This window comes from Herpailurus yagouaroundi, unplaced genomic scaffold, assembly GCF_014898765.1.
Source record: "Herpailurus yagouaroundi ecotype Mexico unplaced genomic scaffold, PumYag 192, whole genome shotgun sequence".
In the NCBI taxonomy this organism is placed as follows: Eukaryota; Metazoa; Chordata; class Mammalia; order Carnivora; family Felidae; genus Herpailurus; species Herpailurus yagouaroundi.
In genome coordinates, this window is record NW_024412423.1 from 20135487 (window position 1) to 20162442 (window position 26956).

At 39.4% G+C, this 26956-nt stretch overlaps 1 protein-coding gene across 1 annotated transcript; it reads right to left on the reverse strand.

The window, feature by feature from the left end:
• Nucleotides 1-103: 103 nt before the first annotated feature.
• On the reverse strand, nucleotides 104-26956 carry ZCCHC10 (zinc finger CCHC-type containing 10). The gene is made up of 4 exons (XM_040444470.1): nucleotides 26762-26956; nucleotides 8359-8523; nucleotides 1107-1148; nucleotides 104-456 (listed from the first exon to the last, which is right to left on the reverse strand). Exons 1-4 carry the CDS (start codon nucleotides 26800-26802, stop codon nucleotides 189-191), a joined length of 516 nt encoding a protein of 171 aa, XP_040300404.1. The 5' UTR covers nucleotides 26803-26956; the 3' UTR covers nucleotides 104-188.

Below are 26956 nucleotides of genomic sequence, written 5' to 3' on the forward strand. Positions count from 1 at the left end.
TATATACACACACACACGCACACACACACAATACTCTTTATGCTCTTATGATGTGTAAAACATTTAGAAACTTCCAAACTCTAGAAATGTTGACTGGTTAACCTGTTTGGCCTTAACACGATCTAAATTCCCTTTCGAGAATCACACTGATGTGTTCAGTCCGGCAGTCCAATAGGGACAGAGCGATTCTATTTCTTTTTCTTCTTCTTTGGTGGTTCATCCTCGGAGCTGCTCTCTGTGTTGGTGCTGCTGCTACTGGAAGAGCTAGAATCTGAGTCTGAATCAGAGGACGAGGAAGAGCTCGTGGAGGAGGATGAAGATGATGAACTGGAGGAACTTTCATCGGTGTCACTGTCCTCTGAGGAGGATGAGGTAGATGTTTCTTCACTCTCAGATGAAGAATCACTGGCTGAACTGTCACTGCTATTGCTACTGGAACTGGTGACACTCTTAGACCTGTTAGACAGTGAACAGTTACATGCAGGGGAAGCTGACCCTTCACAGAATGTTTAAAAAGCAATTTCATGGGCGAACGAGGTATATGGATACACTGAAGCCTGGCTACCACGGGATCCCTAGATGTGGTGCGCTGGGGACTGTGTGACTAGTAATCCCGCAGCAACCGCAGGTTTTACTTTAATAACGTAACTCTCCTGGATGGAGTTCAAGAGCAGTGTTCCTACTCTTAATATACTCCAGAATGAATCATGTTAGAATAAAGTTGCAGTGTAATTGTTGGGTTTATTTAAGCCTTGGAGAGCATGGTAAATGTTTCATAATCTTTACTCTCACCAGATATATAGCTGGTCACCAATTTTTTTTTTTTACCAGTCTAATAATATTTCCTATTCTAATAGAATAAGAGAGATTTCTAAGAGAAATTATTTACTACTTCCAGGTATACTCTGGAAAGTTGGAGAAAAAGGAGAAATGAAGCCAATAAATTCCAGTCAGGTAAAGAGAGGAAAAAGGGATGATACTTAATCACGAATTCCAGACAAGAGATTTCAGATCCAAATTTTATCACAAGTGTTTTAAAATCACTCTTTTCATCCCTCCAATGAGTATTCTTTATTATCTACATAATTTCCTAAAGCCACACTTACCTTTTTTTCTTCGTCTTTCTTTCTACATTAGTTTCTCCGATGCTGATAAACATGAGGGGGGAAAAAGCTCCTGTTAATAGTGATTATACACAGCTCAGGCAAACCCTTCAGCTATCCCCAAAACTGTTTTACATTGGAGAAACACTTTGTCTTTCATGACAAATACTGACTCCAGTATTTTCTTGTTATAAGCAATAAGTTAGTTTCCTACTATAGGCTGCATATGATACATGCAGTCAACTTAATCAGTACTTAAAGGGTAAGACAGGGGCGCCTGGGTGGCGCAGTCGGTTAAGCGTCCGACTTCAGCCAGGTCACGATCTCGCGGTCCGTGAGTTCGAGGCCCGCGTCGGGCTCTGGGCTGATGGCTCAGAGCCTGGAGCCTGTTTCCGTTTCTGTGTCTCCCTCTCTCTCTGCCCCTCCCCCGTTCATGCTCTGTCTCTCTCTGTCCCAAAAATAAAGAAACGTTGAAAAAAAAAATTAAAAAAAAAAAAAAAAAGGGTAAGACAGATATTATCAACTGTATCTTAGAAGCCAGGTAAGTTGGTGGTTAAGAGGACTGAGTGCACCAATTTGATTCTTTTTAGTTTTTTTTTTTTTTTTTTAATTTTTTTTTTTTTCAACGTTTATTTATTTTTGGGACAGAGAGAGACAGAGCATGAACGGGGGAGGGGCAGAGAGGGAGAGAGACACAGAATCGGAAACAGGCTCCAGGCTCTGAGCCATCAGCCCAGAGCCCGACGCGGGGCTCGAACTCACGGACCGCGAGATCGTGACCTGGCTGAAGTCAGACGCTCAACCGACTGCGCCACCCAGGCGCCCCAATTCTTTTTAGTTTTAAGCTAAGGCTGACATGGCTAAACCAACTACTTATGGAATAACAAAACAACAGTAAAACACCAACTATAATTTGAGTTTTCAGAATTATCTTATAAATGACTATTTCATTAAAAAAAAAAAAAAAGGAAAGCAACCTTTAATTTAAAATAACCATTTCTGGGGGTGCCTGGGTGGCTCTGTCGGTTGAGCCTCCGACTTCAGCTCAGGCCATGATCTCATGGTTCATGAGCTTAGCCCGGCCTTGGGTTCTGTGCTGACAGCTCAGAGCCTGGAGCCTCCTTCGGATTCTGTGTCTCCCTCTGTCTCTGCCCCTTCCCTGCTCACACTGTCTCTCACTCTCTCTCAAAAATAAGTAATAAAAACATGTCTATAAAATAACCATTCCTGGGGGCACCTGGGTAGCTCAGTCTGTTGAGCCTCCAACTTCAGCTCAGGACATGATCTCATGGTTCACGGGTTCAAGTCCTACATGGGGCTCTGTGCTGACACTTTAGAGCCTGGAGCCTGCTTCGGATTCTCTCTCTCCCTCTCTCTCTGCCCCTCCCCTCCTCATGCTCTGTCTCTGTCACTGTCTCTGTCTCTGTCTCTCTCTCTCTTAAAAATAAATAAACATTTAAAAAAATTAAAAATAAAACAAAATAACCATTTCTAGGGCATCTGGGTGGCTTAGTCAGTTGAGCGTATTACTCTTGATTTCGGCCATGATCCAAGGGTCATGGGATGGAGCCCTGTGTTGGACTCTGCACTAGGCATAGAACCTGCTCTACTCACTCTGTCTCTAATAAAAAAAATAAAAAAATAAAATGAAATAAAATAGCCATTTCTTTTTCTGCATGTCCCCTAAATTGTTCAGTTATTTACTATTTGATTTATTTAGTTAGTTTTTTTTTTTTTTTTTAAGTACACTCCACAACCAGTGTGGAGCCCAATGTAGGATTTGAACTAATGACCCCGAGATCAAGACCTGAGCTGAGATCAAGACTCTGACACTTAACCAATTGAGTCACCCAGGCACCTCCAGTTATTGTTATTTACTATTATTAAAACCAGACACTTAATACTTCAAGACTGTGTTCCCTCACATTTTTTTTTTTAACGTTTATTTATTTTTCAAAGAGACAGAACGCGAGAGGGGGAGGGGCAGAGAGAGAGAGAGAGAGAGAGAGAGAGACAGAATCTGAAACAGGCTCCAGGCTCCGAACTGTCAGCACAGAGCCCGATGCAGGGCTCAAACTCATGAGCTATGAGACCATGATCTGAGCTGAAGTCAGACACTTAACCAACTGAGCCACTACTCACATTATTTATAAAGAACAAAGTCTGATGATTTTTGAATGAAATATACGAATGGTTTGCTGCTATATTTCTGCCAAATATACATGCTATATCGGGTTTTCAAATTACATAACTACTTCTATTACTATAGCACTGTCCTGTAAATTTAACATTTTTATATTCTTGACTTCTCTGTATTTCCTAGATAATGTTTGTATCCTTATTTTTTGAGTCTTTGAATATAAATATATATTTATGTAAAGTTGTCTCACATAATGGAATTACTACAATTGTTATTTTCATGGTAAAATAAGTGGTAGGAGTACATTTATCAATCACACCAGAAAAACTGATGATCACTGAGATTCATACACTTTCATCATTTTATCAGTGAACCAAAAATCAGCAGTTTTTATCTAATAGAGCCATATCTAAAATTCATGTAGTTTTGTGTATTTTTTTTTAAAACATTTATTTATTTTGAGAGGGGCAGAGGGGCAGACAGAGGGAGAGAGGGAGAATCCCAAGCAGACTCCACACTGTCAGTACAGAGCCCGATGCAGGGCTGGCTCTTACCAACCATGAGATCATAACCTGAGCCGAAATTGAGAGTCAGACACTTAACTGGTTGAGCCATCCAGGTGCCCCTAGTTTTATGTATTTTTAAGAACAAGATATTCATACCATACAACTAGAAAAACAAAGTAAATGTTGAAATTATTCATAACTATTATACTTTATTAAAAATTTTTTTAATGTTTGTTTTGGAGAGAGAGCGCACAAGCAGGGGAAGGGCAGAGAGAGAAGGGGATAGAGGATCAGAAGTGGACTCTGCATTGATAGCAGTGTGCCTGGTGCAGGGTTTGAACCCACAAACCCTGAGATCATGACCTGAGCTGAAGTCGGAGGCTCAACTGACTGAGTCACCCAGGCACCCCTATATTTTTTTAGGACAGGGCTCTTCAAACATTTTTTGCTTACGTTCTTTTTTTTTTTTTTTTTTAAGAGAGAGAATGACAGAGCACAAGCAGGGGAGAGGGGCTGAGAGAGAGGGAAAGAAAGAATCCCAAGCAGGCTCCATATTCAGTGCAGAGCCTGACGCAGGGCTCAATCCCATGACCCTGGGATCATGACCTGAGCTGAAAACAAGAGCTGGATGCTCAACTGATGAGCTACCCAGGTGCCTCCCTTTTGCTTACATTCTTTTCTTAAAAAATGTTTATTTATTTTGTGTGTGTGAAAGAGAGCACATATGCCAGCAGGGGAGATGAAGAGAGAGAGAGAGGGACAGAGAAAATCCCAAGCAGGCTCTGAGCTGAAAGACACAGGGCTTAATCTCATGAACTGAGATCATGCCCTGAGCCAAAATCAAGAGTTGGACACTTAACCAACTGAGCCACCAGGCGCAGCCCTCTTACATTCTTAATAAAGAATTTGAAAAACTTTTTTTGCCTCTTCCTTTTTTAAATCCAAGTTTTAATATTAACGAAAAGTGTAATGACTCATCTCATATATATAATTTTAAAAGAAAATTATTATATCATTTGGTAATTGTATCCAATGGAAAGTAAATGCCACAATATTTGATACCTACTGTAATTCACTCAAAAATTATGAACAAGCTTATCTTTAACAGTTGGTACTTTTACACTGTCTTTTTTCCTCACTGAACTTGTACTTTTTTTTCTTTTTGTTTTCTTTTTCTTAAAGTAGGCTCCACACTCAACATGAGGTTCAAACCCACAACTCTGAGATCAGGAGTCAAATGCTCCACTGACTGAGCCAGCCAGGTACCCCTGAACTTGTACTTTTATTCTCGTTTCCCTATAGAAAGTATCCTAATATATTTTTATGGCAAAGATTTTTAGTGATCACTTATGGTATTTCTCGGCAATAAAAACAGAGACCTAACTTAAAATTGTATTTTTTAATTGCATATGATCCTAAGACTTTAAAAGTGTTTAAAAATTCTGAATTGAGCAACCATTACTGATAATACAATTGATTAAAACAATGTAGAAATACATTATAAATTTTAAAGTTTATTTATTTTGAGAGAGAGAGAAGGAGAAAGGAAGAGAAAGAATACCAAGCAGGCTCCAGGCCACCAGTGCAGAACCTGACACGGGGCTTGAACCAATGAAACCATAAGATCATGACCTGAGCCAGGATCAAAAGTTGGACACTTAACTGACTGAATCACCCAAGTGCCCCAATACATTACAAATTTTAATAAGTATTACACATCAAAGTAAATTTATTGGAAATGCATCTCTTAATGACATCGAGTGTTTTTCCACTTAATGTATCCATGGATCTTATTGCTAAATTCCAACAAGGTTCAGCATTAATTCAATTCCTATATTTAATTTGTATAGATTTGACCCTAAGAAACCTTCTTAACCTCAACAGTTGGGAATAGAGTTTTGTTGTAGCAATGTCACTGTTTGAATTCCTCCAATGTTGTATTCCATGAGTCACAAAAATGTATGATTAAAAAACACTTTTATGGGCACCTGGGTGGCTCAGTTGGTTAAGTGGCTGACTCCTGATTTCAGCTCGGGTCATGACGTCATGTTTTGTGAGTTTGAGCTATGTGTCGGGCTCTGTGCTGGCAGCACGGAGCCTGTTTGGGATTTTCTCTCTCTCTCTCTCTCTGTTCCTCCCCTGCTTGTGCTTGCTGTGCTCTCTCTCAAAATAAATAAATAAACATTTAAAAAAATAATAAATTAAAATATACTTTTAAATTGGCAGCTCAATTAGGTCTTCCTTCAGGTTTCCTGGGGGAAAAAAAATTACAAAAGAATTTGCTCCTAATAATTAGAGCTATTCACTTTCTTTGTACATATACCACTATTTTGAAAAATGTTTTCACACATGAAGAAAGAGAATGGAAAAGGAGAACTGGCAGGCAAGTTCTCATACAAATTTAGTTTTGAAAAAGTATGTATGAATGTTGATGACCTAGAAATTGATTACCTATCTATTCCTGCATAACCCTTGAGGAGCATTCATTTCCACAAATTGGGAGACTGCTACCTTGAAAGTCCATGTGTTTAAGACACTATTATATAGCTAACAGTCCTTATGAAGATGCTGCTTCTCATCTGTAGCACTGAGTACACCTGACACCTTCCCATTTCAGTTTCTTTTTTTTTTTTTTTATTTTTTTATTTTTTATATATTTTTTTCAACGTTTATTTATTTTTGGGACAGAGAGAGACAGAGCATGAACGGGGGAGGGGCAGAGAGAGAGGGAGACACAGAATCGGAAACAGGCTCCAGGCTCCGAGCCATCAGCCCAGAGCCTGACGCGGGGCTCGAACTCACGGACCGCGAGATCGTGACCTGGCTGAAGTCGGACGCTTAACCGACTGCGCCACCCAGGCGCCCCCCCATTTCAGTTTCTAAAACATGTTTACTTACTTATTTCAAAGCAATTTTAAAAGCTTTATTCAAAGGACACAAAAGGGTAAGTAACACATTTCCAGGTCCCTCCTACCCAGTTCTCCTTCTATAATGGAGCCACTATGGGGTGCATGTGTGGCTCAGTTGGTTGAGTGTCCAACTTCAGCTCAGGTCATGATCTCCTGGTCCGTGAGTTCGAGCCCTGTGTCGGGCTCTGTGCTGACAGCTCAGAGCCTGGAGCCTGCTTTGGATTCTGTGTCTCCCTTTCTCTCTGCCTCTCCCCCGCTTGTGATATCTCTATCTATCTCTCAAAAATAAACAAACATAAAAAATTTTTTTTTAGAATGGAGCCACTATTATGACTCTTTTATATTTCCAAAAAAATTTCATTATTCCTTCTCTCCTTTTTTAACATAAATGATAGCATATTATATATACTGTTTTCTATCCTATTTATATACTTAGTTTAAGTATCTTGGATGTCTTTCCATATCGACTCTATAACAATAAAGGGAACTGGATAAAAAATGGAGTTGGGAAGCTCTAAAGGGGGGTTCTCACACACTACCACTCGTCATTAACAGCAGACCCCAACATGAAGAATAGTACCTTGCATACTTCAGTAGGAAGTAGCTTACTTTTACCATTCCAGCAGGAGGAAGGACAGTTTTCTTCTTGTCTAGCAATAGCAACAGCCAGGAGAAACTGCCACAGTCGTCCAATGAGAATCTTGATCTCTTATTCTCTTCCAATGGACTTTTGTTTAAAACAGCCCTTCTTGGTGCACCTGGGTGGCTCAGTCGGTTAAGCATCTGCCTCTTGCTTTTGACTCAGGTGATGATCTCACTGTTTCGTGAGTTCAAGCCCAACTTCGGGCTCTGGGCTGGCAGTGAGGAGCCTGTCTGGGATTCTCTCTCCCACTCTCTCTGCCCCTCTTCCACTTGCACTGTTTCTGTCTCTCTCAAAATAAATAAATGAACTTAAAACACAAACAGCCCTTCCCAATTTCCTCTTTTCCCCAATAAAAGCAAGCCCTTCTCCTTTGTTCCTTGGACCTGCCTATGGTTTGCCATGGTTTGTTTGTCCCGGATTGCAATGCCTTTACTATTCCCGAATAAACTCATTTTGCTGGTAAAATAACAACTGGCCATTTTATCTTTCAGGTTGATGGCTCATATAACCTACCTCATAGTCTGCTGTCATTTCACTGGCAGTTAAGTCAATGAAGTACAATGATTAAGAACAAGGCCTGGCTGGTTTAACACTTAATCTTTCCACTTACTGAATGTGTGACACTGACAAGTAACTGAACTTTTCCAGGCTCCAGTTTCTTCACATGTAAAATGGGGATAATAGTACGTACATTAATTGTACAGATGTGATGCTCGAATAAGCTAATAGGTGTCAAGAACTTATATAGCACCTAGGACATAGTAAGCACTCATTAAATGTTAGCCTATACTATAATCTAAATCTGGATAACCACCATGAGACATTTAGTTGTTTAATAAATTCTATAAATAAAAATACTCCTTTGGAGAGTGCCTGGGTGGCTCAGTTGGTTGCGTGTGTGCCTCTTAATCTCAGCTCAGGTCTTGTGGTTGTGGGTTCAGATCCTGCACTGGGCTCTGCACTGGGTCTGAAGCCTACTTAAAAAAAAAAAAAAAAGAAAGAAAGAAAAAAAGAAAAAAGAAAGAAAAAAGAAAAAAACTCCCACATGTACACTTACCTTTGTTGTAATAATAATAATCTGTTTTCTTTTTCTCTTAAAGCTTTCTTTAGTTCTGCTGTTCTTGAAGGCCTATGTAGGTATTTTCTTTTTCCTGTGCATTCATAAGTCCAATGTCCAAATTCTAAGCATTTCTGACATCTTACATGTTGCTTATTTGCTTCACTGCAGAGCAAAAGAACAGAAAGAAAATAGAATACAGGACTTAAGATTTTGACTTGACATTTTCTATCCTTAAAAGTACACATAATGTAAATATTTTTAAGGTCAAATATAAACATAATTTTATACTTTGTTTATTATGTCAGATTTAATTAGAAGGCAGGATACTAAGTAGTCAAGAACATGGACCTTGGGAGTTAGAACTCCATTCAAATCTTCATTCCTCAATTCCATTCCAGTAATGGCAGACTAGGCAGACCAACTCCTCAGCTCAGAAATAGAAAAGACAGGCAAAACATTTTTAACAATCTGCTTGAGGCATCAGAGAACTAACAACGGGGTGAAGAATCTAACCAAGCCAAAATATGGAAGAAAATGGAAATCCACAGCAGTCAGCTCTGTATTTAAGTCAACTTGAGCTGGAAGTGTTTGCTCAGCGGGGTAAACCTCATTATAACAAGCCACGGAGATAAACTATGTATCCAGGGTTAGGTCTCTGAAGATTTATACTATGAGAATAAACCAAGTGTATATAGAATACAGCTCAGCTTCTACTCATCTAGGAGAAAAAGAAAAATCCCAATCCTATAATCCCTGAAATTGGATTAAGATGCAGCAAGTAAAGTCAAATAGATGAAAAGAATTGGAAAGGAAAAAATAAAATGTTCATTCCTCACTGATGACATATTATGTACATGGCAAATCCAAAGAATCTACAGATAAAGTATTTTGAAATAGTTAGAATTCACAAGATCAGCAAGATTTCAGATTGTGGTCAGCAAACTTTGTAAAGAGTCAGATAGCAAAAATTTTAGGCTTTGCCAATAAGGAGGTAAAATTGAGGTTATTATGTAAGTGCTTACCTAACATGAGAGAAAACCCAATTCCACAAATATGTTATTAATAAAAATATTCCACATAAAGGAGGTTTACTAGGGAGAAGAATGGAATTCTTTTCTAGAAGATAACATTTCACTCATTTGAGGTTGAAAGTTAGTGTTTCCTACTATCCAACTGACCATACATATATACATGTAATTAACATTCTTTTTTTTTTTTTTTTTTAGTTGAAAGAGGGTGCAAGTGAGTGAGGGGCAGAGAGAGAAAGAAAGAGAGGAGTGAGGCTCATGTTCATCTGAAGCAGGGTTGTATTAATCTGAAGTGGGGCTCCTGCTCACCCAAAGTGGGCACAAGCTCACCAGATGCCGGACTCAAACTCATGAACCGCGAGATCATGACCTGAGCCAAAGTCAGATGTTTAACTGACTGAGCCACCCTGGCGCCCTGTAATTAACATTCTTGAGAGCCCACCAAAACAAGCAGCAAGTAGGATTCAGCAGGATTCTATAACAAAAACAGTTAAGATGACATTTTAAAAGGTGATATTTATAATTTCCTGAAAAATATCAAATACGTAGAGATACAAAGAAAATATGTACAAGAGTTCTTTGCACAATATAAACATCATGAGAGAAATTAAACATCTAAGTAAGTGGCTATATGGAAAAATATACCATGTTCACAAGAAAACTTGATAATTTCAAAATGTCCATTCTCCACAAACTGATCAATAGATTCAAAGCAATGCCAATGAAAATCAAAACAGGTTGTTTGTTTTGTTAACCAACTTATTCTAAAATGTATATGGAAAAGGCCAAGAATAGCCAAAATGCTCTTGTAAAGGAATAAGTGGGAGAAGACTTAGATTAAAAGTCATTGACTTAATGATACAGCTATACCAATTAAAAATATGAAATTGGAGCAAAGATACACAAGCCCATGGAACAAAACAGACTGCCCAAAAATAGACTAATGTATGTAAGAATACTTATTTTATGACAACCATGGCACTAGACAGCAGTGGGAGAAAAGATAGGTTATTAAGTATACAGGGACAACTGGTTATACATCTGGAAAAAATGAGACTTTACTCTCTACCATATACAAACATTGATTACAGACTGGTCAAAGAATACATGTTTTACAAGATGGTATAAAAAAGGTGACTTGGAGGGGCACCTGGCTGACTCATTTGGAAGAGCATCATCTTGAGGTCGTGAGTTTGAACCGCACGTTGGGTGAGGAGATTAAAAATAAACAAACAAATGAACAAAAAGTGCAAAGGGCGTCTGGCTGGCTCAGTTCGTTAAGTGTCGCACTTTGGCTCAGGTCATGGTCTCGTGGTCTGTGACTTCGAGCCCTCATGGTTCATGAATTCGAGCCGCAAGTCGGGCTCTCTGCTGTCAGTAAGGAGCTTGCATCTGATCCTTTGCCTCTCCTCCTCTCTGCCCCTTCCCTGCTGGTTCTCTCTCTCTCTAAAAATAAATAAATTATACACACACACACACATACACACACACACACACACACACACATATGTATGTATACATATAATATAACATAAAGAGAGTAAAAAGGGAAGCCAAGCACTAACAGTGCAGAGACTACTTGGGATTCTTTCTCCCTCTCTCTCTGCCCCTCCCCCACTCTCTCATGCACGTGCACTCTCTCTTTCAAAATAAATAAATAAACTTAAAAAACAATTTAGAGAGAAAAAAAGGGGAAGGGCCGTCTGGGTGGCTCGGAAGGTTAAGCATCCAACTCTTAGTTTCGGCTCAGGTCATCATCTCACGGTTCAAGGGACTGAGTCCCACATCGGGCTCGGCACTGGCAGTGCGAAGCCTGCTTGGGATTCTCTTTCTCCTTCTCTCTGCCCCTCCCCAACTTGTGCTGTCCCTGTCTCTCTCAAGATAAATAAATAAACTTAAAAAGCCTTTAAAATAAATAAAAATTTTAAAAATAATAAATAATAAAAAAAAGGGAAGCCAAGAAGTTGGAGAAGATGTTACAAATCACCAAGAAAATGACACATCATAGAAAAATAAGATGAAGTGGAAAATGGGAAGACTGCACAAAAATGGGCCTGGGAAACACAAATCAATAATAAACATATAAAAAGTTGCTCTTTAGGGGTGCCTGGGTGGCTCAGTCGGTTAAGCGTCTGATTCTTCATTTTGGCTCAGGTCATGATCTCACCGTTTGTTAGTTCAAGCCCTGCATCAGGCTATGCACCAACAGCATGGAACCTGCTTAGGATTCTGTCTCCCTCTCCCTCTCTGCCCCTCCCCCGCTTGCTCTTTCTCAAAATTAATTAAAATAAACTTAAAAAAACTTGCTCTTTACTAATCAAAGAAAAGCATATTAAATGCTCAAAGATACCAAGGCATACGTACATACCAGAAAGAATAAAATTAAAAACTGAGAATAACAAATGTTAGCAAAGATACATAGCAAGAGGAACACATATCCATTGTGTGTATGAATGCAAACCAGTACAACCATTTTGAAAAAAAATATACTATAGTTAAAGAGATGTACACTCTATGATCCAGTAGTTCCACTCATAAGTATTTATACAACAGAATTCAATGCACAGCTATACCAGATAACATGTATTAAAATATTGCTTTCCTTTATGTAGCTCTTAAAACTTTTTAATCATACCCTTATAGAAAACTTCTAAGTACAGTTCAAAGAACTATTTTTCCTGTATCATTTGTAACTGCCAAACTGATGACTCATCAACTCAGAATATTTCATTGCATTTTTCTATAAACTAGGGTATTCTTCTAGGTAACAAAGTAACCATCAAAGTCAAGAAATTAAAATAGATACATTCCTACCATTTAATCTTCAGACCCTTACATTTAAGGGACATCAAACGTCCCAATAATGTTCTATATAGCAAAATCCAATTCAGCATCTACGTTGCCTTTGTAAAGTCTATTTGATTTCCTTCTGTCTAATGAGTTCCTTAGTCGTATCCTGCTTATTATGACCTTAACAATTTTGAAGATTACAGGCCAGTTATTTTGTAGAATGTGCTTCAATTTGAGTTGCTTTCAAGCTCACTCATGCGATTATCAGTAGGAAGCTTCAGTTCCCTGCCTGTTGACCTCTCCACAAGATAGGGCTGCCTACAACACGGTTTTCCCCAGAGGGAGTGACCAAGGCAACTTAAGAAAGAAGTCATAATTTTTTATAACCTAATCTTGAAAATGACATAGCATCACCTTTGCTGTATTCTGTTGGTCACACAGACCAATCCTAGAATAACTTGAAAGGAGACTGCACAAGAGTGTGAATGCCAAAAGGCAGGGATCATTGGGGGTTATCTTGGAGGTCAACTACCACATCTGAGATCTCTACATGATTAGATTCAAGCCATGCCTCTTGGCAGGAATGTAACAGAAATGGGCTGTGTCCTTCTCACCATATTCCTACCAGGTGACACAAGATGGCAATTTGTCTTATTACTGATGATATGCACTCTGATTCCTTGATTAAGGAGGGTTGACCAAGTTTACATTCTAAAGTTACTTTTTGTACTTTTGTAATTATGGTGGTTGTAAATGATGTCCACAAATTTTTCATACTTTTCACTTCAAAAAGGGAAGCCCTAATTCCCTACCTTTAAGGGTGGCTTAGATTTAGCATCTTGCTTCTAACAGAATAAATCAGGATGGTGTGACTTTGAAGATTAAGTCACTTAGCTGACATGTCATGCAGACACTGAAGCAGCCTCTAGGGAGGCCCACGTGGTGAAGAACTGAGGCCTCCTGCCAATAGCCCTGTGAATGAGCCATCTTGGGAGACAGATCTGCCAGTCCTGATCAAGCCTTCAGATAACTGCAGCCACTAAGTTCTGAGGCTCCTGGGTGGTTCAGTTGGCTAAGCGTCTAACTCTTGATTTTGGCTCAGGTCATGATTTTACTGTTTGTGGGATCGAGCCCCATGGTGGGCTCTGTGATGATGGTGCACAGCCTGCTTAGAATTCTCTCTCTCCCCCTCTCTCTCTCTGCCCCTCCTCTGCTCATGAATGTGCACTCTCTCACTCTCTCTCAAAATGAATAAATAAAAATTAGGGGGCGCCTGCGTGGCTCAGTTGGTTAGGAATCCAACTTTGGCTCAGGTCATGATTTCACAGTTCGTGAGTTTGAGTCCCACACCAGGGTCTGTGCTGATAGCTGAGAGCCTGGAGCCTGCTTCAGATTCTGTGTCTCCCTCTCTCTGCCTCTCCCCAGCTTGCACTCTGTCTCTCTCAAAAATAAACAAACATTAAAATAAAATAATAAATAAATAAATAAAAAGAAGCCACTAAGTTCTGGGATGATTTGTCACACAACTGTAAGTGAAAACTGATATAACAATAAGTATTTTGTGGGTTGGTATTTCAAAGTACATAAATATCTTGCCCACTAAGTTTTTAGTTCATTTATTCATCTATCAGTATGAACTCATATTTTTCTATCTTATTCAATAAGGTATAATTTGTTACATGATTTATGTTGATACTCAGATTGTCCTAGATGTGGTCAGTGGAAAGGAATCCTTTCAAGCTGGGTTCTGTGTCCTTTTGACATGACTTCTTCATTTTGGGGATACTTCCTTGCTCTCTGGTACAACAAAAAATTTTAGGCACATCTACTTTCCTTGTCCCAGCCTGCAATCAGACTGATGGAGCCATGATGACATTTAGAGTCACATTTCTCTTTCCACTTAGGCTCTGACACCTCATACCAAATTACACTTCCCCTTCCCTGTGTAGATATTTTCTCCATTAGGGTGATAACTTATGCTAAATTGCTCCTCTGTGTAGATACCTTCCTCACCTTGCTTGGGATCTGATACCCTACACTGGACCTTCCCCCCACTTTAGGGATCTGACACCCTGCAGTGGCCCTTCCCCCCACTGGATGCCCTCCACACCCTGCTGATGCTACAGATCACTTCACACATCTATGTAGATGCCCTCCTTACCCACTTCAGCTCCAATATTCCAATGCCAAGTCAACCCTGTGCGTGGAGGCCTATCTTGCTCTACACTACTTAATGGCTTTAGGGGTGACTTGTTCAAGAAGGGAAGAGGAAGAACTAACGAATATAACAGCATGACTTGTAATTTCCTCAAAACTGGAGGGGTGCCTGGGTGGCTCAATTGGTTGTGCATCCGACTTTGGCTCAGGTCATGATCTCCCGGTTTGTGAGTTCAAGCCCCATGTAGGGCTCTGTACTGATAGCTGGGAGCCTGAAGCCTGCTTCAGAATCTGTGTCTCCCTCTCTCTCTGCCCCTCCCCTGCTTTGCTCTGTCTCTCTCTGTCTCTCAAAAATGAATAAATGTAAAAAAAAAACAAAACCCTGGAGATAACATCCAAGTAGAATGGATAATTTATGGTACAGAATACAGTGAAATACTTCATAATATTAAAAGTGAACAGGGGCAACTGGGTGGCTCAGTCGGTTGGGCATCCGACTTCAGCTCAGGTCATGGTTTCGTGGTCTGTGAGTTCAGGCCCTGTGTCAGGCTCTGCGATGATGGCTCAGAGCCTGGAGCCTGCTTCAGATTCTGTCTCTGTCTCTCTCTGCCTCTCCCACACTCTCACTGTGTTTCTCTCTCAAAAATAAAATAAAAACATAAAAAAATAAGAACAAAAAAAAATGAACAAACTTCACAGATTTAAGAAGCCACATTATTCAAAAGAATCCAAATTGTCTGATTCTGTACAAAGTTCAGACACAGGCAAAATTAAACTCCAGTGCATAGTTAGATGGTAAAAACACAAAGAGAAGCAAGGAAAATATTACCATAAATGTTAGGTGACGGATTACCTTTGGGAAGGAGGAAGGTCATGAGTGGGAAGGCCTTAATAGCTTTTGGTAGACTGGCAATTTTATTACCTGATCTGGGTGGTAACTGATATGGGAAACAAAGGCAAAAGAAAAAAATTAAATTTCCTTACTACTTACAACCCATTGACAAGTCCTTCAAGCAGGAACAGTGACCTTCCTGAGGTAGCTCAGCTGCCTTGATGTTGACACTTTACTAAGGGCAAAAGGCAATCTTAGCTTAACATTATTCCAATCCCTCAGGATCCTGTGATTCTACTTTAAACATGTAAGAAATTCCTTAGGAAATTCCTTTATCTCTACTCACCAAGATATATGTCAGCAATTACCCTTCAAGCATACGGCCTACTGATATACATCTTCTGAAGGGTCTCATGACTGAGGGTTTACTAAACAGTAATAAATGACCTCTTCCTAACAACAGCTAGCACCCTCAGGGTCCTGGAAACCTTGTTTTCAAAATTCCTTGGAGACTTATGCTGTCCCTAACACTATTGCAACTTGAAAGTTTAAAAGCAGTCACCTGTCACAAGCCCAGTGTAGCTCTTTCTGCCCACAGGTTCTTTAATAAAACTACCTTTTTGCAGTGAAGATGTCTCAAGAATTCTTTTTTTTTAAATTTTTATTTAATTTTAATTAATTTCACTTTATTTTTTTATTAAAAAATAATTTTAAAAATCTTTATTTAGTTTTGAGAGAGACAGAGGGAGAGCGGGGGGAGGAACAGAGAGAGCGGGAGACACAGAATCCAAAGCAGGCTCCAGGCTCCGAGCTGTCAGTACAGAGCCCTAAGCAGGGCTTGAACTCATGAACCATGAGCTCATGACCTGAGCCAAAGTCAGACGCTTAACCAACTGAGCCACCCAGGCACCCCTCAAGAATTATTTCTTGATCGTTCACTCCAAACCCAAACATTTCCACATCGGTAATCAAGTAGAATGTTCCTTTATAATAATTTATTAAGTGGCATAGTTATGTCGTTTGAACTTTTTTGTACATGTGCTTTATTTCACAACAAAGGTTTTAGAAAATCTTGGCTTTTGGGGTGCCTGGGTGGCTTGGTCAGTTAAATGTCCAACTTCAGCTCACGGCATGATCTCATGGTTTGTGGGTTAGAGCTCCATGTCAGGCTCTGTGCTAACAGCTTTAGAGCCTGGAGCCTGTTTCGGATTCAGTGTCTCCCCCACCTTTGTCCCTCCCTCACTTGCACTCTGTCTCTCTCTTAAAAATAAACATTAAAACATTTTTTTTTAATCTTGGCTCTTTCACTACATAGCTGTATGCTCTTTAGCAAACTGATTTTGGAATCTTAGATTCCTCTTCTAAAAAATGCAATAATACCCACTTTTACTATGTTATTGTGAGAATTAGATGACACCATAACCAGGGCTTATACTTATCATGTGCCAGGAATTTAGCTAAGTATCAGTTATGAATAATCACATCTATTCTCCATAACAACTCAGTGAGTTTGAAAGAACTATCCCCACTCTATAGACTAGGATGTATACATAGCAAGCAGTAAGGCATCTGGTATAAAGTAACACACAATTAATTGGAAGTTATTATTGCCAATCTATATATTGTATCTGGATTAATGATACATGGCACTGTAAATTTTCTCATAACATGGTTGCATGATGAGATGCTGGGTTCTTAATTTTGACCTAGAGCAGTCACCTTTTTTATCCCTGGAGAACACATAATTGGTGCTCAGTAGATGTTTGTAAAACGATTACTGAAATAGGTAAGTGTTTAAGACGACATATATTGCTTATAGTGGGCTTTTCATTAGTTAATTCCTGCATTGTGGACCAGGTTCTGTAATCTTGATGATAATTTAGTTTTAGCATCTGTCCAAAACTTAATCCTAATCTGAAGACTAATGTTACAATTAAAGAACTAAGACTATTTCAGTAGATATAGTATTAAAAGATAATAAAAAAGACCCAGCTTTTTGATTAGTAATAGTTCTTAAATTTCAGCCAGCAACCTCCAGAGCCATGATGATAATTTCAGACTTTATCTGAACATGTAATGTCATAGCAAACTTTTAAAATCATCAACCATAAAACATTCTATGGACTTAATATTAGCTTTTGAGGCAAAAAGAACCATTAACACATTTAACACATAACATAAATAATTGTAAAGTGCACCCCAATAATAATATATTCAGAAACATTAAAGACAATTTGTAAATAGTGTAAAATTGTGGGCACACCTAGATCAGTACGTTGAGTGTCTGACTTTGGCTCAGGTCATGATCTCATGGTTCTTGGGTTCAAGCCCCATATCAGGCTCCCTGCTATCAGCACAGAAACCACTTCAGATCCTCTGTCCTCCCCCTCTCTGCGCCTCCCCAGCTCTCATGCACTCTTCCTCAAACATAAATAAACATTAAGAAAACAAAAGTGTATCAGGTGCCTGGGTGGCTCAGTCTGTTAAACACCCAACTTTGGCTCAGGTCATGATCTCATGGTTTGTGAGTTTGAGCCCTGCATCGGGCTCTGTGCTGACAGAGCCTGGAGCCTGCTTCAGATTCTGTCTCCCTCTCGCTCTGCTCCTCCCCTACTCACTCTCTCTCTCTCTCAAAAATAAACATTAAAAAAAATTTTTTTTTAAGTGTATAATCATGACTCTCCTACAAATACATACAAAACAGCCTGTGAATAAACTCTTGAAAACAAGCAAAAAAACAAATACATACAAAACAAACACACGTCAAAGGTTTAATGATAAACAAAGGAACTAGTAACAGTAACAGTAACAAAAAGTAACTAATGATCAATAAAGGATTGAGCCTGGGCAGCTCAATCGGTTGAGCATCTGACTTCGGCTCAGGTCATCATCATCTCCCACTTTGTGGGTTGGAGCCCCATGTTGGGCTCTGGCCTAACCGTTCGGATCCTGAAGCCTGCTTTGGGATTTTATGTCTCCCTCTCTCCCCCTTCCCTGCTCGCAATGTCTCCGTCTCTCTCTCTCAAAAATAAACATTAAAAATGTATATATTAAAAAAAATAAAGGAACTAGTCAGATGGTGTAACTGGTTCAAAAGAGAATTCGATCATGAATGCTGAAATGGGGGTGCATAGGTGGCTCAGTTGGTGAAGAGTCTGACTTAGGCTCAGGTTGAGATCTCACCGTTGGTGGGTTTGAGCTTTGTATCAAGCCCTCTGCTGCCAGCACAAAACCTGGCTTCAGATCCTGTCTCCCTCTCTCTGCCCCTCCCCAGCTCTCAAGTGCATGTGCCCTCTCTCAAAAATAAATAAACATTAGAAAAAAAAAACAAAAAACAATGCTGAAATGAATTTACAGACAGTTAAAAACTACTCAACAGTCACATTGCAAGAATCAATCATAACGTATATGTATGGGTAAGAATCTTTCCTATCAGTTTTCTACAACTTACAAAGTTATAAAATAGCTCAAAGACAGTGATGGATAGGCTCTCACAGAGTCACACAACCAGTAAGAGTGGATTAGACATGACATCTAGTAATCTTTTTTTGAAATCCATTTCAAAGCCTTTCACAGTATTTCCTAACAATGAAAATATGATTGATAGTGTGAGGAAACCTCTCAGAATCAAGAAAATAAAGTATTCTCCAACTCAGAGTTTATTTTCCCCAAATTAATAAACTTATAACTTAAGATCTCAGCTATTAAAAATATTATCCACCAGCAATGTGTAGTTTTCTGTTGTCATAAATAGAACATTCACAAATATCTAAGGCCCATCTATGATTGACATGTTCTAACCATTAATTAACCACCTCTAAAAATACTGATCTCCACAGAATGCTGAATGAGGCAGACCTTTAATTTTAAAGTAAACAAGATTAGCATTTATTTCTACCCATGTGAATACTCTATTCAAAAAATATTCCATTTCTATACCCTAAGCTAAAGCCCAAAGAAGTGTTCTAATTATACAGGTTTTTTTTTTTTTTTTTTTTTTGTATATGAAATGACCTTCTTTGATACCTAAAATAGTAGGACATGACTGCTATATTGACCTATTGTTGGCAGAGGTAGAGAATGGGCACTCCACATATGGTAAGATATACGTTCATTTTTTTAAGTTTATTTATTTATTTTGAGAAGGACAGAGAGAGTACAAATAGGGGAAGGGCAGAGAGAAAGGGAGGAGACAATTCTAAACAAGCTCTGCACTGTCAGTGTAGAGCCCAATGCAGGGCTCAAATTCAGAGAACTGTGAGATCATAACCTGAGCTGAAATCAACAGACACTTAACCAACTAAGCCACCCTGGTACCACCAAGATATACATTCTTAACTGCTGGTAAGAATCTAAGTTGCACAGACTTTCTGAAGGGCCATTTGGTAACTACAAGAAAATCTTAAAAATGTACATACCAAAAAAACCCAAAAAAGACAGTATAAGTGGTCATTATCTACCTAAAAAAATCCCTAAGAATCTAAAACAGAGCTACAAGAATATATGAGTTTAGCAAGGTCACAGGATACAAGGTCAATATACAAGAGTCAATTGTATTTCCTTTCTTTTCTTTTCTTTTTTTTGTTTATTTATTTATTTTGAGAGAGAGAGGGTATAGGAGGGGCAGAGAGAAATGGAGAGAGAGAGCATCCCAAGCAGGCTCTGCACTGTCAGTGCAGAGCCCAACTGAGGGCCCAAACCCACAAACCATGAGATCATGACCAGAGCAGAAACCAAGTGTCGGACACTTAACTGACTCAGCCACCCAGGTGCCCCTAAAAGTCAACTGTATTTCTATATACTAGCAAGAAACAATTGTAAAACTGAAATTAAAAAAATATTATTACAATACATAGAGATAAATCTGATGAAAAGTCCAACACCTCTACAGTGAACTATAAAACATCGGTGAGCAAAGTTAAAGGCCTAAAAAAGATGAATACACACACATACACACACAGATTAATGCATAAGAAAACTCAAAACAGTTAAGGTATCCATTCTTCAAAAGCTGATCTATAGATTCAGTACAATTCCAACTGAAATCTCAGCAGTTTCTTTTATGTAAATTGATAACCTGATCCTAAAATGCATACAAAAATACAAAGAATCTACAATAGTTGCAATGACTGAAAAAGAACAAAATTAGAACACTACCTGATTTCAAGACTTATTATAAAGCTATAGTTATCACCACAGGGTGGTGTTTACAAAATCAAATACATCAATGAAACAGAATACAATCCATACACATGCATGGGTAGCGGCTTTTTTGACAAAGGTATAAACAAAATTCAATGGGGGGGGTACCTGGGTGGCTCAGTTGGTTGAAATGCCCAAGTCTTGGTTTTGGCTCAGGTCATGATCTCACAGTTTTGTAGAATTAAGCCCCACGCTGGGATCTGCATTGGCAGCATAGAGCCGGTTTGGGGTTCCCTCTCTCCCTCTTTTTCTGCCCCTCCCCCAGTCACACTGTCTTTGTCTCTCTCAAAATAAATAAATTTTAAAAACTTAAAAAAAAAAAATCAAGTAGAGAAAAATGTCTTTTCAACAACTGGTACAGAACAATTGGAACGCAATGTGCAAAAATATGAATTTTTGAAAAGTTTGCCAATTTCTAATAAGATTTCCCATAAAATTACTAGTTACTATATGGTCAAGCAATCCACTCTTAGGCTATTTATGAAAGAAAAAGGAAAACTTAAGTTTACACAATAGACTACATGAACCTTTAATAGCAGTTGTATTCAAAAGGAACACCAAACTGGAAACAATCAAAATGTCCTTAAACTGGCAAATGGATAAACAAACTTGTATATCCATACAATGGGATATATTGGCAATAACTAAAAAAAGAGGGGCACCCGGGTGACTCAGTTGGTTAAGCATATTACTTTGGCTCAGGTCCCGATCTCAAGGTTCGTGGGTTTGAGCCCCACATTGGGCTCTCTGCTATCAGCACAAAGCCCACTTTGGGTTCTCTGTCTCTGCCACCGCTCCCTGCACCCCCCCCCCCCCCTAACGCACTTGTTCGCCCCCCCCCCTTGTTTCCCCCTCTCTTTCAAAAAAAAAAAAAAAAAAAAAAAAAAAAAAAAGAATGCAATATTAATATGTGCAAGAACTTTAGTGGATCTCAAAGGAATTAACCAAGTGAAAGATGATGGACTCAAAGGCCACAGACTGATTCTATTTGCATACAACATTATGGAGAAGATAAAATTACAGCGATATCAGTGGTTTCCAGAGGCTGATAAGCGCTTACTTACAAGGGGTCATGAAGAAATTTTTCATGATGAAATTTTTCTATATCTTGATTTTGGTGATGCTTCCAAGACTATAGTTATCTGTCAGAACTCACAGAACTGTACATTAAGAAGGATGAATTTTGGGGGCTCCTGGCTGGCTGAATTGGTAGAGCATGTGACTCCATCAACCCTCAGTTTGTTCTCTTGTCATTAGGAGTCTCTTGTGGTTTGTTTCCCTCTCTTCTCTTCCCCCCACCTTCCCATATGTTCATGTGTTTTGAGTAAACCTGACTTTAAAAAAAAAATACCCATACTGGGACACCTGGGTGGCTCAGCGGTTAGCATTCCAACTCTTGACTTTGGTTCAGGTCATATTCTCACAATTTGTGAGACTGAGCCCCATGTGCTGATAGTACAGAGCCTGCTTGGGATTCTCTCTCTCATCTCTCTGGTCCCCCTCCAAATAAATAAATACACTTAAAAAAAATGTTCTTACCAGTTAATCCAGAATAATGGATACATATATGCAAAAATTTAGTTGTATATTTATTATGGGAAGTATAATATGGTTTATAAGATAAACCTGACAGATGATAGTTACATTTGAGGTGAGCACAGCATAATGTATAAACTTGTGGAATCACTATAATCACTATGTTGTACCCCTGAAACTAAAGTAGCATTGTGTGTCAAATATTCTCAAGAAAAAAAAAAAAAGAGTAAACTATCCAACAGCAATGGAAATGGCCAGAAAGTTATTGTTTATCCATAAAGAACACTACGAGGCCATTTATAATGTTAAAAAATGACCTAAAAGGTTATACATTAAAATGTAAAAAATGGTTGGGGTGCTTGGGTGGCTCAGTCGGTGGCATCTAACTCGGTTTCAGTCAGGTAATGATTTCAGTTTTGTGAGTTCGAGCCCTATACCCGGCCCTGCAGCTGGTAGCCCGAAGCCCACTTGGCATTCTCTCTCTGCCCCTCCCTGACTCACACTATCTTTGTCTCTCTCAAAATAAATAAATAAACTTAAAAAAAAAGTGTAAAAAATTATTATCTTTGGGGTAGGGTTGTAATACATTTTTTCTTTATCTGTATTCTCTAACTTTCCTACAATGAACATGGAATGCTTGTGAAATCATAAAAAAAAAAAAATCAAGATATTTTTCCAAGTAACATATAACTAATGAGTACATAAGAGGGCTAAAGGCCTTAGAGAAATATCTAAACCTAATACAAATAAATAAATATCCTACCGAAAAAAGCTGAGAGTAGTGAAAAATGTCAAGAACATCAAAATTGTTTTGTGTTTCAGTTACATCTAAAGCACAAAGAACTGGGGGGAGGGTGGGGGGGGCATGGAGGGTGTGGAATAAAGCACACAAAACCAAAAGAAGGGATAGACTCATTATTTTGGGTGCTAGGCAAATTGGTCACCAATGTCATGTTATAGGCTAAGAGAACAAGAAGGATTATTTTTATTTTTCTTCATTCTTAACTCAAACACAATTATATGTAGAATGAAAAGAGTAGAACTGAATCCCAAGATAGTGAGGGGTGGGTAACAGGGCCCTTCTATCCATCTGAATGTGTTTAAGTCACATGGCCCAAGTGACTGCTCCCCAACATACCAGAGATTTTCCAGGTGACATGACTGTACTGCTGCTGGTAATGTGAGAAACCCTGGCATACATGAATGGTGCTGAAAGTCTGAGAGTAGGCAAATACTGTTTTGACTTTCAAAGTGGAGAGAAAGGTAGATTCCACAAACTATGCCAGTGAACTTGACATCTATTCCAGGCAAAGTTCTGGCTGGATTTATTAAATCCATTCAAAAAGAGAAGCTCAATCACGAAGTATCAAATCATTACAGACTAATACTCTTATTGGCTTCTGGGTATATGTATTTCAATAAGGCATCTAGGAAATAGATCAGTTGAGCATTATGGACAGAATAGTACTGTTTAATAGGTTGAAGTAAATGTATAGCGGAGTATCTAGCAATGGCCTGAGGGCTTGGTCTTTAGTTTGAATTTGCTCAACATTAAAAAAACACGTTTTTTTAACTGTTTATTTTTGAGATAGAGAGCGAGCACGAGCAGGGGAAGGGCAGAAAGGAAGACACAGAATCTGAAGCAGGCTCCAGGCTCTGAGCTGTCAGAGCAGAGCCTGACGGCAGAGCTGGAACTCACAAGCAGTGAGATCATGACCTGAGCCAAAGTCGGACACTTAGCTGACTGAGCCACCCAGGTGCCCCTGATGTGTTCAACATTTTATAAATGACTTGGATGAGAACAGAATACAGATGTGCATGTTTATCAAACCTATAGCTGACACAAAGCTAAGAGGGATAGATAATACAAAGAATGACCAAATCAGGATCTAAAAAGGTCTTGACAGGCTAGAACTGAATGTCAAATTTAACAAGATGAAATTTAACAAGGGTAAAAGTAAGTCTGACACTTAAGTCCAGAAAATCAATACAAGTACGAGACAGGGAAGCTTGACATGATAGCAATTCAAGTGGATAACATCTAGGGTTTTTACATGACTAAAATCACAGTTTAGGTCCAAAGCTAGAAAGTTAGAAGGGAGCAGGGTTTAGCTTCATCAATATTATTTTCCTTTCAGCTCAATATAAACTGTATGTAACAGGCTGATTCAGGAGGTAAGTATGTCCTTCCTACCCAAGCCGAAGTTACATAATTCTCACAGATGCTGAATAAATGGTACTGGAATTCAGTGGAAGGTTTAGCAGAAGAAATGATCTGAGATAGTAAAAGATTCTACAAATCTACTTAAATATAAGTAGATGTAATTACAATTTACAAAGTGAAAATGATTTCATTTCAATTGATTTAAAGTTAACTCTGCTGAATGGGAAGCTCAAATTTAGGCTTTTTTTTTTTTAATTATTATTAGTCCAACTAATATCCTCTCAATTGGGATCTCAACAGGGCACTATCTGGGGTCATTTTTTCTGTTAAACTTTCCACTGAATTCCAGTACCATCTCTTCAGCATCCACAAGAATTATTTTTCCTCTATTAGTCCAAAGACTCTTAAAAAGAATGACAACAGTACTTTCTCACTTCACATAACTAAATAAATACTAAAAATACTTTAAAATTGTTATTATGGAATATATGCTCTTTATAAACAAAATTAAAACTTTTTGATGAAGATAAAATGAAAAATAATGGTTCCTCTTCTGCTTTCTGCCCCCAAATACTCCCTAAACTCGATTGGACTTCCCTAACTTCTAAAGGTCTCCTTCTCCAACTCCCTGAGGACTTAGTCTTTATACCATGACCGCTTTTTATCATACACCATTTATTTTCTTCCTCCAAAAGATTAGAAACTCCTAAAGATAAGTCTTTTACTTCTGTATAGCTCATTTACCAAATACAGGCGTTCCACAGAAAAACATTTACTAAACTTTCTGACACTTCTTAAATAAGAAATAACAATATTCTTTAGATACTAAGTCTTTCACTTCATTTAAGTGGATATTGGTTGGTTTTACCAATCTAGCATTCACTACCTAACCTACCTATCTAGCTCATCATTGATTTATAAAGATCCATCCAATTGTGCTGGTAAAAGAATGAGATCTGCTAATCAGAGCATGGCAATCCCATAGACATGATTCAATCTAGACAATGAGATGCCATCAACTTGAAGTTGGACAGATATAAAGGACCCTAGATAGTGCAGCCATCTTGGGACCAACAGAGTGGATCTATCCAAGTGTGAATCCAACACCCAAAAGATCAAATCTGTGAGTTTGATAGTAACATAATTTAGCACACCTATTGAGTGTTATAGTCACTCTATTCTTGACTTCAGAATTGTTTGACTTCAAAGCCTTCTCCTCCAGGAGGCATACTACCTTGACTCCCTAGGTGTTTACCCTTAAGCTCAAGGAACTCTTCCTCGGGTGTGACAGGTGGAACTCATGAAGAACAACAAAAAATAATAAAAAACAGAAGTGTAAAAAGAAACAGATAAATATGCAAGCTAACTATGAGTGATGAATTATGGACTTGCAAATGGTAACAACATGAAATGCCAGGAGAATGAAAAAATGGCAGTTCAGGTGTACATGTTGGTAGAAGAGAAAAAAAGGCTTTACCAGAGAGGGGTGTCTGGGATGATTCCTGCATTATGCGTTCACAGCAAACCTCTTGTGCCACTGATTCTCGCCCAATGGCCACAGTGGCCAGCTTTTAGTTGTTAAAAATTAAAGTTCTTTCCTGTCTCAAAGCAATTGTCACTTTCTGGATGGTCTTTCCCCAAATCCTCTCATGACTGGCTCTTTTCTAATTTTTTTTTTTTAAGACAGAGAGAGGGAGGGGATGAGAGAGAATCTTAAGCAGGCTCCTCTTTTAGAGGGAAGCCCAAGGAGGGCTCAATCCTGACCCTCGATCACCACCTGAGCTGAAATCTTGAGTCAAGATGCTCAAAGGACTGAGCCACCCCATGAGCACCTCTTTTCTCACACTTTTGATCTCTGTTCAAATGCTACCTCTGCAGGTATTCCTTTTCAGTCCAACCAACCTAAACTGGACCTTTCTTTCCATCACCTCTTATTTCCTTCAAAGCTCTTATCATCAACTATATTTACTTAAAATGTTTAGTTGTTCCACTCTTTTCACCAAAGGAATATAAGTTTCCTGAAAGCAATATTTCCGGTCTTGAACACCTCCATTTCTTTAGACCCAAATTCTGGCAGAGAGCGGCCTAATATTTTAATAAATATTAATTAAAATAAATTAATATTTACTGAAGAGAATGAATGGCAGAAAGTGAGAAGATAACTTGGGGAGAAAAATCGGCGTTGTAGTCAGGGTTCCTGGGGAAGGCGATAGGAAGAGGGCAGGAAAAGCCAGCTGGGTTGGAGACTTCACAGGGAGTTGAAGGTTTACGTCGGTGAGACTGGAGGGTGTCGGATCAAGGCTTCAGGCTTCCCGGATCACGCGTGGGGTGGGCGGCTGGGTGGGCAAAGGGGCACATACCACTTAGTGCCCAACTCCTGGGCATTCCCTTTGCGGAAACCAAACGCTAGGCTCTCTTCAGAACAGCACCTATCCCACCTCGCAGCCTAGGTCCCGCCCCGGGGACCTTACGCAGCCGTCTTCCACGCAATCACTAGCCCGTGGACACCAAACTTATCGCCTGGGCCGAGCCCCCGCGGAGCAGCAACAAGTGAGAGAGACGACCACCCTCCGCCTGTCCACACTGAGGATCCGATACCTGCCCGCCATCCCGGCCCCTGCTCACTCACCGGCTGACGCGTTTCTCCCCGCCCCCAGCCCGCCCCGCGGCCCTACTCGGGCCCTCACTTACGCTTGTCTCCGAGCTATGAGCCGATGCATGGGAGTCGCCATCTTAGCGCGGCTGCGGACTGCCGCGCTGGGTTTTGGGAAGCTCCTCGGAAGGGGCGGGCCCTTCGAACCCCCAGCGGCCGCCTGCGTGGGCGGAGCCAGTCCGGCCTCGCGGGCCTTCGTGGCCGCCTTTGGGGTAAGCAGTGGGTGGGTAGGT

What these genes read in the sequence shown, in the direction of transcription:
- ZCCHC10 (XM_040444470.1), bottom strand. Translation starts at nt 26,802, where the DNA reads ATGGCGACTCCCATGCATCGGCTCATAGCTCGGAGACAAGC. An exon ending in CTCATAGCTCGGAGACAAGC is followed by an intron (nt 8,524 to 26,761) that starts GTAAGTGAGGGC and finishes TTTGCTCTGCAG; the next exon opens with TGAAGCAAATAAGCAACATG. An exon ending in AGAAAGACGAAGAAAAAAAG is followed by an intron (nt 457 to 1,106) that starts GTAAGTGTGGCT and finishes ACTGTCTAACAG; the next exon opens with GTCTAAGAGTGTCACCAGTT.